Source organism: Chionomys nivalis, chromosome 6 (assembly GCF_950005125.1).
Source record: "Chionomys nivalis chromosome 6, mChiNiv1.1, whole genome shotgun sequence".
NCBI lineage: Eukaryota > Metazoa > Chordata > Mammalia > Rodentia > Cricetidae > Chionomys > Chionomys nivalis.
Window position 1 is genome coordinate 19,764,827 of NC_080091.1, and position 12,441 is coordinate 19,777,267.

Genomic DNA, 12,441 nt, shown 5'->3' on the forward strand with positions numbered 1-12,441 from the left:
GTGCAAGTCTGCAATTGCGGTGCTCCCGAGTGACTTCGTCCTGTGCGGTCAGCCAGAGTAAAGATACGGATCCCAAACAAAGGTAAGACACCAGTCTTTCACCCCTTCTAAAGCAGTGGCTCTCACCCCATGGGCTGCAACTCCTTGAGTCACATACAAAATATTTACATTGTGATTCATAACAGTAGCAAAATGACAGTTATGAAGTAGCAATGAAAATAATGTATGGTTGGGGGTCACCACAATGTGAGGACCTGCATTAAAGGGTCACTGCATTAGGAAGGGTGAGAACCACTGGTCTAAAGCCTTGTAGAACCAAGTGAGAAATCAAATGCTATTTCTCAAAGGCAACTCCTACTTCCTTCCTCCTTACAGCTCACTACAGCACCACCTGCTGTGCTCTAAAGCGCTGCACATCACCACCAACTGTTGATGAGGCTGCTCGTTCATTTCCCTGGCCACCCAGACCCGAAATAATTACACAGAAACTATATTATTTAAGACATTGCTTGGCCAATAGTTAGCTCTTATATCTTCGATTAACCCATTCCTATTAATCTGTGTATCGCCACGAGGTTGTGGCTTACTGGGCAAAGTTCCGGCGTCTGTCTCCTCCAGTAGCAGCTACATGGCATCTCACTGACTCCGCCTACTTTCTCCCAGCATTCAGTTTAGTTTTCCTGCCTAGCTCTATTCTGCCCTATCACAGGCCAAAGCAGCTTCTTTATTCATTAACCAATAAAAGCAACACATCTAGAAAAGGACTTCCATACCAACCAAAACTGCTTCGTTCATCTTTACACTGCATGATAAATGTAACCTGGGGAATAAGACTTGCGTGTCAGAGGTTGACAGCACTTACTGAGATCTACTTTCTGTTGATTTGTCTCTCCCCAATCCCCGGTGCTACTGGCCTCCAACTCATAACCATGCTCCTGCTTCACACCCCTAAATGTTAGGATTTTAGCCATGAGACAATATTGGTTCTCAGTTTCCTTTACCAATTTCTGCTTCCTAAATTCTCTGGAAACTATGAAAGTGTGTACTGTCCTAGTGTGCAGTAATAGGAAGGCAGACTGTGCCCAGCCCACAGAAATCTTCCATTTGTGATCTTCTTCTCTTCCCTGGTAAGGCAGCCTTAAAGGTGCTATGTATTTGTTATGGGCATGTATGTCAGAAACATGGATAGTCACGTTTGTTCTCTCTATAATGTCGCAATGTATTAAGTAAAAATAAATTCACAGCCTACATCAGCTGTGTTGGCCACGGTTTCCAAAGTAGTCTCCAACTGCCCGTTAGAGACCAGATTCTTTTATTTTAACCTCAGTTATTAGCATTAACTTTCAGGTCAGGTCACATAATATATACATGTATGTGTGTGTATGCATGCGTATCTGTAACAGGTTAAACAATATCTAAGAAAGGGTAAAAGAGGCTACAGAATTCAAAGGCTTTCCTGAAGTCAGAGACAGAAAGCATACACAGGCACAAGGAAGAGTCTGCAGATAGGGAAAGAAGTCTGACAACCTTCAGCTATCCAGCTATCCAGGTGCAGAAATGTCAAATGCCAGTCCAAGTGACAGGACATTTCCAGGGTCAGATTGACGTGAGCTGAATGTCACCTGCAGGAGACTCTGCTTAAGCTGGAGATTGGGACAGAGGCAAAAGGAGTCCTAGATACAGCAATTATCCTAGAAGAGGATGATGGCAAGTAAGTGGGTGACAGCATGCCTATCACATCTTAGTCTTGGGGTGCCTCTTCTTTTATAGTCCCATGTAAAGGGGTTTATCATGTAGCACGATTACTAAGTTCATATGTGGGGTGCTTCTGATTACCATTGGATATATTTAACTCTTGGTCTGTGTCTCCAGGTGTGCTGGCAGATGATGGTTGTTTACTTGTATAAGCAAGACAGTAGACTCATTCTTTCTTGGCTCATATACTCAAAACGGAGTAACTCAGGTCATGGCTGTTACTTTGTAAATGGATTAACTCAAAACACCACAGTGTGGTGGTTTGAATAATAATGGCCCCAACAGTCTCATATGCTTTACCTTGGCTCAAAGTTGATGAAACTATTTGGGAAGGATTAGGAGGTGTATCATTGGGGTGGGCTTTGATGTTTCAAATGCCCACACTAGGCCCAATTGGCTCTTCTTCTCTCTACCTCATGATTGTTGTCTCAAAATGTAAGCTCTCAGCTACGGCTCCAGTTCCATGCCTCCCATGCTCCCCACCATGACAGTCACAAACTCTAGCCCTCTGGAACCACGAGCCCTCAAACTAAATACTTCCTTTTATAAATTACCTTGGTCATTCATGCATTTTGTCCCTGTTACAGGAAAGTATCTGTGGGTAGGTAGGGATAGCCTGAAAGGTGATATTCCACATCACAGTCAGAGCAGGCCCTGCCTGTTCTTAATATTAGTACTACAATATGGAAGGCACCAAGGGTAGTTCTGGGGACAGCCACTCAGTTCACAGGGGACTTTGTACTCACCTGTGGAAACTGAAGCTACTAATAGCCCCGAGCAAAATATAAATCCACACCCTGGACCAGATAGCTCTCCATTGCTGTTTTCTTCAACATCTTCCAAATGTTTATACCTACCACATCCACCAGTCTCTCTCTCAAACTGCTTTATGATCACCAGGTTTTTAAGCACAGTTCTCAAGTCACAAGTGACCTCCATTTTTAAAATTTATTTGACTGAGACAGGGTCTCCTAATATGACGTAAGCTAACCTTGAACTTCAGATCCTCTGGCATCAGCCTGCCCAGTCCTGGGATTACTAGAAAGTGCTATTCCACCCAGTTTAATGCTGTGGAATAATCCTTTTGTACACTGTAAAGATTTGTCACTTGAATTGGTTTAATACAACATTGATTGGCCAGTAGCCAGGCAGGAAGTGCAGACAGGGTGACCCAAACTAATGAGAAGGGTGGAGTCAGGAGTCGCCAGACAGACACAGAGGGAGCAGGAGATGAACATGCCATGCTAAAAAAGATATCGCCATATGGCAGAGCATAAATAAGGAATATGGGTTGACTTCAAATGCAAGAGCTAGTTAGTAATCAGCCTGAGGTATTGGGCAAGCATTTAAAAGCATATAAGCCTCTGAATGTTTATTTGAGAGAGGCTGTGGGACACAGAAACTTCTGCTTACAGTTCAATTACCTCTATTTGCCAAAATCTAGTTCATTAAAAAATCCTGAGCTGTTTCAATTTTTCCAGCTGGCCCCAACATCAAATGTCTTCCCTCCCCCCCATCCTCTGCACAAACACTAGACAAATCAAGGTCTCATTTCCATCACTTAACTGCTCCACCTTTGCCCCAGGTAACATATGCTAACAGTGTATCATATCAGTCAGAGCAAAATCTCCAGAAGCACGCACAAATCAATTGCATCGTTACGATTCTCCAATAGCAATCATTGACTCAGTTCAAATATCACTTCCACAGAGTATCCCTTCTAGAGAACCCAGACAATTTCTATTACTCCAGCCACCTTATTTTCTTTATAAAGTAACAAAAGTAGTTATGTATGTTATATTTCGAGACAGGCTCTCCCATAGCCCAGGTTGGCTTTGTGAATTCATTCTATAGCAGAATATGGCCTTGAACGGCTGCTATCCCTACCGTCACCTCCTGTGTGCTGGGATTACAGACATGTGACTCTCAGTGCTAAAACTACCACTTGTGGTTCTGCTCTTTATAAACCCCATTAACCAGCAGATTTTTCTGTTGTACTGTAACATCTCCTGCCCAGCACAAGGCCTAAAAATCTCCGTGACAATTTAAGCCTCTCTTGGCTTCAGGATGTAGCTTCCTATTTACTTTTTCTTTGGATATAAAGACAATTAAACAAGTAGAAAATATATTGTATGGATCTGACTACATTAAAGGCTGAATGTGTGTGCGTGGGGGAGGGATGTGGGTGTGTGTGGGTGTGGCATGCACCGCAGAGACATGTTTTGTGGCTCATCCTAGCTTCAAAGTTGATTCTCCAATCTTGGCTTCCAGAGGGCTGGACATAGTTTACCCTACTAATTGCTCTTGCTGTTGTTGTTTTATCTGTGTGGTTTGCCTATGATTATGTTTAACCAAAGAAAACAACTGCTATTTATACCTTTCGTGAAGACACTTTTGACCTGACAGATTTTAATTATTTCCATAAGAGTGTCCTTCACGTTGGGGTACTTGTTCGAAAGGACGTTCTGGCTTGTTGTGTGTGTGTGTGATAGGATGGCATATATCTTAATTAACATTAAAATTAACTAATTAACATAATTAAAAATCATCTAATTAACATTTTGGGCATCTTTCGAAATCTGTGCGTTCGGGCACAGGTGGAGGTCAAAGGACAATTTTGGGAAGTTGGTTTTCTTCCTTCCAAGGATCGAACTCAGGTTGTCAGGCTTGGTAGCAAGTGCAGTTTCCCCTAAGCCATTTTGCCAGCATTCAGGATGCCGTTGCTTTATCCTCCATACTTGTTTAAGTCAGTAAGTGGCTGGAGAATGCAGGAGGCGGAGCCAGAGAACCCTGGGTTATTTTTGTTGTCAATCCACCTGCCTCAGCGTTTCCAGTGTTGGGAGTGCATTAAACTGGCCTGGGCAATCGTAAACTTAAACCGTGCTTTTCCTTACTAGCACTCTCAAGTTTCTTCTCCACACCTCCACCGACTCGTGCACACGATGAAAATGATAATACATCACAGACCACGAGAACAGGTGCCCAAGAGCAACTGAGGCACAGCAAGATTCCGCCCGACCTGTCAAAGCACCAGCTCCGTCCCGGCCTTAGGTCGTGGGTATCTCGGTCAAATCTCTGAACTTGGTGTTCACGTACACCGACTGGGGCAGAAGCCCCACCGCGCTGCCCCGCGGGGCTGAGAACGTTTGGGACGTAAAAGACGTAACGTAGCAGCAGAGGGAAATTCAGACTGCGGGGGTCCCCTATGCAAATCCGCGCCTTCCAGCCGAACACGGGCGCCGGCGCTTCCGCACTTCCCCTCCAGGGCACCCGGCCGCTCCGGCCGCGCGCTCAGGCGCGGGGGCGGAGATTTGCATGTGCGAAATCGGGAAGAGGGGGGGAACCACCGCTCGAAAACCCCGGGCGCACCTCGGGCGGCCGAGAAGCTCGCCCGCCGCTCCGCCCCGCCCGCCTCCGTCCGCCCGACGTCACGGACACGCCCCCTCGGTCCCCGGGCTTTAAGCCGCGCTCTGAAGGCCACCGGAGGAGGGGGATTTCTCAGGGGCCGGCGGCTTCTCACGCGCGGAGACGTCACCGCGCGCCCCCGGATCTCCTCGCGCGAGCGCGCAGGCAGCCCGCCGCAGCTCCGCCAGGGACGGGGGGCGCGCGCCCGGCGCGAGGCCACGCCCCCTCCCCCGCCCCGGGTAGGCGGTGGCGCGAGTGACGCAAGCAGCGGGAAATCCCCTTTCCGCCAGGCGGTCCGCCCCGCCCCCTGCCCCTGCCGCGGCATCCTGGCAGGGCGACGCCAGGACACGGGTGACCCGAGCGCGAAGATTCAGGGGTGGGAAGGTGTGAGCCGCAAACCCAGAGGGGCCGGGAAAGAAGAGGAAGCCCGGGGGTGGTCAGAGGCCTGGGGTCCCGGCTGCAGAGGCTGCTCGGCCTCCTGACTGACTAGCCGGCTGGCGGGCTGACTGGCTGACTCACGGGCGGACAAACGGGCTGAGGGACGGACCGACGGACGGGCTTGCATCCTCAGGCCGGACGCGGGGAGCTGCGGCGGGCGGCGTGCGGAGCCGAGCCATGGCCTCGGGTGAGTACCGGGGCGAGCACCAGGGCGAGCACCCGCGGGTCCCGGGAAGGAGCTGTCTGGCGGAGGCTCGGTTTGGGGTTGGGACATTCTGCCTTTCAAGTCGTCTCCTCTGGCAGATTGTCAGCGGTTTAAAAAGTTACCTGCTTCGGGGCTTTGCGTGCGAAATCAAAGCGGCGCACTGTAATCTGATCTCCTCGTAACAGCCAGAACCGGCGAAATCCCCGCGACGTGGTTTTAGGATTCGAGGGGTAAGCACGGTAAAGGAGGGCACAGGAATCTCGCCTTTAAAGACCGGCACTGAGACGCCGCCGTTTTACTTTTTCCGAAAAAAGAGGAACCTCCGGACCTCAGGCGAGCTTTCTTTTTTAAGTCTAGTCGTGCTGGTAGCTAATCGCTCTCGGGCTGACAGTTGTACAGAATGTGGCGTGGCTGTAAAAGTCCTTGGTGGCGTTTTAAGTCGTTCCAAGTGAAAACACTAGATTTTTCCCCCCTCCAGGCTAAAGGGGTTCCTTCTCTAATTTTCCCTGCCGACCCCTCTACTCCCAACCCTGCACGAACATTTTGTTAGCAGCAAGACGGCGAGACGAGTTTTCGGCTGTGCTTTATAATAACTGGTGCGAGTGGAAATGTGGTCGCTTAATGTAAAGGGGAACACATTTGTAAGGAACGGTGGACAGGACAAGGGAGGGAGCCCAGTATGACAGCCTGCTGTGGGCAAAGCCAGCGAGTGCATCCAGCCCACCCAGGTGGTGGTGGGCGCTTTCCCGGCTGGGGGAACTAAAGCCACCCCTTTATTCCAGCGGGATGCTGACCCTAATCTTCCCAGTGGGTCACTGAGGAGAAGTCGGCGGACGTCTAGCCGAGAAGAGGAAGTAGAAAGCTAAATGAACTCCTCTAAGAGTTGAGCAGAACAATGCCATAACTCCTGCTGTAGGCCCTAAAGGAAACCGGGGTGTTTCACATGACGCTTGATTTCAGTTTGTCTGTGGTTTTCATGAGAAAACAAGTGTAGTTTAAAATATTTCAACTTTCTCTTTACTCATTTAAATGAACCCAGACTTTCAGGTAAAGTCGTAAATTTAACTCGTGTTCAGATTAAAAAGTACAAAGAAGGCTTCAAATATTTAATTAACTCATTGTGATCAGAAAGAGAGTCCATATGAAAGTTGGAGAGTGGCAGGCTTTGTTAAATAGAGCAGGTTTTGCCCTGTCTACTTAACAGGATTTTATTAATATAGTACACGAATGTAATACTTGAAATTTTCTCAAGAGAAAAAAAATCATTTATTACATAAAGTACTGTAAGACATCTACGATTTTTAAATGTGATACAATTGAAATTTGTCTAAGGAAACATATTTTGTGCTGTTAGAGAAATGATTCCCAAACTTAAAGGCAGAATTTTTTAAAGAAATGGCAAGGATTTAAAAGTTGTGTTTGGGTTGTAGCTCTTGATGATGGTCTTGCTTAGCTTCTGTGAAGGCCTGGGTTCAATCCTCAGGACTGTTAGGGGGAAAAAAATCAACAAAAAGTAAATAAATCTGTAAGTTGTAGTGTTGCTATCTTCTTACGTTTGCACTAAATGAGACTATTTAAAATACATCGTGCAATTTAAATGTACGTCACTTATTTGAAATGTCTAGGGAAAATGTCATTCAAAGGAGTCTGGGTACACTATCAGTTATAAAAACATACAGAGTAAAATTGTGAAATGCTTTCAAAATTCCCATTCCGTTTGGAATAGTAAGTTAAGAGCAACAACATTTCCTCAATTTATCACTAATCTAGAGTCTTTTTGTAATATGGTATTGAAACCTTGAGAGTATTCTTACTGGTTACCAAGCATTTAAGACCATTTGTGCATTTGTCTCCGGATGTCATATGTAAATAGGTCTGTGTAATTGAATAGGCGGTGCCTATAATGTAAGTGTCATAGATCACAATCTCATAAGCAAAATTATATAAATGCCACAAGTAGACGGGATTTTATATGATGATTCTAATTATTGTTCTGGTAAATTAGCAAATTATGACTTCCTAGTTAGCCATTAGGCTGTGTTTCATTGCCCTTTTAAAAATACTGTGCCTTCATTCTAGCCTTTTGATGTGATTAATTATAGCAGGCAAAGTTATTATTCTTGTGATTCTATTCTATTTACTCTTAGATGCTTTATGCCCATATTTAAAATTTCTCATTATTTCATAAAAAGAACAAAAACAAAGTGGGGGGCACAGTTACTTTGTGTGGCACGTACTGTGGTTACTAATGATTAATACATTCATCTTTAGTGAAATGTGCTTTAAATTTTAGAAAGTTTGGTTTAGTCACCCTTTTAGTATGACTGTGGTATCACATAACAGGAAGTACAGGAAGAAAGTATTTTTGTGATCGTACTAGTCACCAGCTTTTTGTATGTGACTTTCAAGATAACCTTTTTTTCCCTACTAGAAGTGAATGTAACTGAGACAGCTTACACTCTAATAGTAGAGCTGGAAGTCAGGAATGGTTAGCTAGAACAAATGCCTGCCTCTCACAAATACAGTTATTTCAGAAATAAAACACATGAAAAAGAGATAAAGCTGTTATCAAAATTAGTGATGTATACTAAAGAGACTGGGTGGAGAAAATGATAAGGGAGCACAATCATAATTAGAAACACGGGATATCTGTGTGGTCTCTTTCTCAAATACAATTTAAGGGACTCAATAATTTTGATCTCAGTCTTCTCCCATCTGTGTCCTCTGCATAATTGTGTTTATGAGCACATGATCTGAGTATTGCAAAGGAGGATATATTTACCCAAAAGTAATTATTCATTTGAAATTTGTATTTAACTAAATCGCTTGTATTTTTAAGTCTGAAATCTTAATAGAGATGACTTGGTGCTACCATGTATTTTTTTTTTTTTTTAATTCTAGGAAAGACTTTAGACATTGTTTTCAGCAGGTAAAAAAAACTTTAGGACTGTTTTGTTTTTGTTTTGTTTTGTTTTGTTTTTCTGTACCCACAGCAGTGAAATCTTACTGCAAAAAGTTTACTTCACTTTGATTTGCCTTGTGGTACATAAGTTAGTTGAATACACCTGTTGAATTCCTTCTCATTGAAAATCAGTTGGTTATATTAATATATATATATATATATATATATATAGAGAGAGAGAGAGAGAGAGAGAGAGAGAGAGAGAGAGATATGTTGGTTTTGTTTTTCAGATATCCTGTAACCCAGGATAGCTATGTAGCTATGACAACTTTAAACTTTTGATTCTCCTGCCTCAGCCTCCTGAGTGCTAGAATTTCAGGTGTGAGTGACCAGGTCTGTCTTGAACTAGCTTTGATAGATCTGTCTGTAGGAAAAATGAGAACTCTTACTTACTTTTTTTCCAGAATTAATAGCGGTGCTGTTGGGGAGTGTGTGGTCCCTAGCTGTTTCCTCCTAGGATTTCTGTGGGAGAGCAGCGCTCTGGTCAGCTCTTCCCAACTCTGGTTAGTATGGCCATCGTTTGTGTGCTGGATTGTAAATAATAAGGTGCTGAAAGTAGTTCAGAATAAGACTTTGTTGAAAAGAAGCAATCTAAAGCTATCTTTAGAATGTCTTCTTGGTTGCAGTTGAATGAGCTTTTCTTGTTTGGTGGAAGAGAAAAAGGAGTGGCAACTAGCCTTATTTATTTTACCTGCTTTATCCATGATCCTGTCTATACTTGGATCTGAACTCTGGGTTTTTTCCCTGAATAACTTGCATTGTTGTTGTTACTTCTTTGTGTTGTAGGGCACTTGGTCTTCAGAGTATTTAGACTAATTTGGAAGACTTTTTTCAGAAGTCTGGGCTTTGCTCTTGAAGAACTGCATTTCTCTTCAGATCTCTCTGAGTAGGGGATGACTTATGGTTTGGAAAAGCTACCTAGGTGGTTGCTGAAGTACAGCCCAGGACAAACTTTGCTCCAAGGACTACTTTGAATCTAAATATTTGCCTTCTGTTCTTAAGATAGCTGTATTGATTTTAGATGATAGGTTATAGCCATATCTGTTTATGCTTAAATGCTTTTTCCTTGTTGCATAAGTGAAATAAGTGATATTATTCAAAAGCTTGGTTGTGATTACATCTCAGTTTGATGACTCTTGGCCTTTGTTCTTTCGACATTTTCGCTCTTTATCATTCTTTTCATGTCCTTTTGTGGCCACAGACCCAGAAGACATCCATTCGGTAGTCAGCTTTGTTAGTTTCTTGGATTATGATTTCTTCACTAATATATTTTTTACAATTGTTAGTGTGTCTATATGTGTGTATGACAGGGCAGGTAGAGGCAGGCAGATCTCAGAATTCAAGGCCAATTTGGTCTATTAAGTGAGTTCCAGGCCAGTTAGACCATGAAGTGAGACCATCTCAAAAGATAAATAAACAAAAATAATAGAATAGTAATCTTTTTCTCACAATTTTATATTATTTTAAAATTTAGTTTTATCACCTCTAAAATGAGATAACACCAGTTCTCTTTATGAAGATTAAAGTCAACAGGATCAGTAAGAAATACCTATGTATATATTTTCACTAGTATATGTAATTAACTTATTCTCATTGTGCACTTAATTCTGGATTCTAATTCTAACAATATTTCAATAATAAAATTATTTAATAATAATTAATAATATAATTGTTAATATAACACTAATAATATACCTGTTTTATATATAATTCTGAAGGCTGGTCTGTTTCTAATGTGTCAGTGTAATTTCTTTTTAATTTTAAAATCTCATACTTGAATTAGTAAATAGAAATTAGTACATTAGTAAAAGGAAACATAAATAGTAAAAAGAAAAGTAAATAGGCTCAAAGAGCATTCCTTTTGCCTAAGTGTACTTGAAATCTTAATTATATTGCAAGCATTTTAGCTGTAATTCAAAAGTTATTCTACCCATTATTGGAATTTACAGTGTAATTCAAAATATAGGGTTCAGTGCTCACTTTACACTATTCTGGTTTTAAAAAATTAAATTGTTTAGGAACAATTTTGAAAACATTTCTCTCCTTTTAAAAATTGTACTGACTTTCAGTAATCTTAGTTGAGAGTATTTATTTTCCCTAAGGTTCCCTGATCTATAATTTTCCGTTCTTCCATTTTTCATCTTCAAGAGGAATGGCATTGCAAAACAGTACTGAGGAAGGACGTGATTGGCTCCTTGTACTGCTACACAGTACAGACAGTCTCATAGCTAGGAGGGACCTAGAAGTCATAGATACAGTTAAATGAAAATATGAGCAGATATGAGGAAGCATGAGGGTGTAGTCATTCTCGTGCCTACAAAGCACTGCTTTTTTCAGTTATAGAAGAATCTAATAAGGAGGAACTGATTCATCCGTGATACAGTCCTTCAGTTTTTGAATAACTGACACCAAGGAACTTTGGAATTTTAATCTCCCAACAGATGTTAATTTAAGGCATTAATGAGTAATGTAATTTCTGCCGTTCAGTAACTTGAAGTAAAGCATGTAGCTTTATTTCAATAACAAAGCTAGATGTGGTGACATCTATAATACTGGTACTTGGAAGGTATAGCATCTAGAAGATCAGAAATGCAAGGAAAGCCTCAAGCTACACATTGAGTTTGAGGCCAGCCTATGTTACTCTCAAAAAAAGATATAGCTCAATTGGTAGAGTGACTGCCCAGTATTTGAGAGCCCTGGTTATACAAAGCCCTGTGATAGTGGAGCCTGTAATTTCAACACTTGTTCAAGGCCAGTTTAGGCTCCAAAACAACTTAGAGACCTGCCCTAAGATGAGACCCTGGCTCAGAAAATAAAGAACACAGTAGTTAACCTCGCCTAACCTAATGTTCTTTGGAATAATTGCCGTAAACAAAAATACTATGATTGTTGGCTTACAGCAGTGTTTCTCAACTGTGAGGTCACCTATCAGGTATCCTGCATATCAGATGTTAAATTTACATTATGATTCATAATTGTAGCAAAATTACAGTTATGAAGTAGCAATGAAATAATTTTATGGTCGGGGAATCACCATAACATGAAGAACTTTATTAAAAGATCACAGCAGTAAGTAGTGGTGGCGCAAGCCTTTAATCTCAGTTCCTGGGAGGCAGAGACAGGTGGATCTCTGTAAATTCAAGGCTAGCATAGTCTACAGGGTGAGTTCCAGGACAGGCTCCAAAGCTACACAGAGAAACCCTGTCTCAAAAAAACAAAACAAAACAAACAAAATGATCGCAGCTTTAGGAAGGTTGAGAACTACTATTTACAGGAAGGGAAAGTTATTTCCAACTGGGGGAATGTATATAAGTCAGACTATAACTTCTGAAACTTGGCTTTTAGTGAGGCTTGTTATCAATGAAGAGGTTTTTGTTGTTGTTGTTTCAATGGTTTTTGGTTTTTTGAGACAGGGTTTCTCTGTGTTACTCTGGCTGTCCTGGAATTCACTCTGTAGACCTGGCTGGCCTCAAACTCAGAGATCCACCTACATCTGTGCTGGGATTAAAGGAGTGCACCACCACCACCCAGCTCAGTGAAGAGTTTCTACAAGAGGAAAAATAAATATAAATGCATGATATTAGATTACAATATTTAGGCAATTTTTACTACTTTAAGATAATCTTTTCAACAACTAATTTTATGTTCCTTTGTATTTCATAATTCCATAACTCTA

At 42.3% G+C, this 12,441-nt stretch overlaps 1 protein-coding gene across 2 annotated transcripts in view; it reads left to right on the plus strand.

Moving 5' to 3' along the window:
• Positions 1 to 5,540: 5,540 nt before the first annotated feature.
• The window catches only part of Rel (REL proto-oncogene, NF-kB subunit), a 37,387-nt gene continuing 30,486 nt past the window's right edge, over positions 5,541 to 12,441 (plus strand). For both annotated transcript variants that reach the window (XM_057772436.1, XM_057772438.1), the window contains exon 1: positions 5,541 to 5,785. In XM_057772436.1, coding sequence (XP_057628419.1) covers positions 5,776 to 5,785 — 10 coding nt within the window. In that variant the 5' untranslated portion in view covers positions 5,541 to 5,775. The remainder of the gene's footprint in view (positions 5,786 to 12,441) is intronic.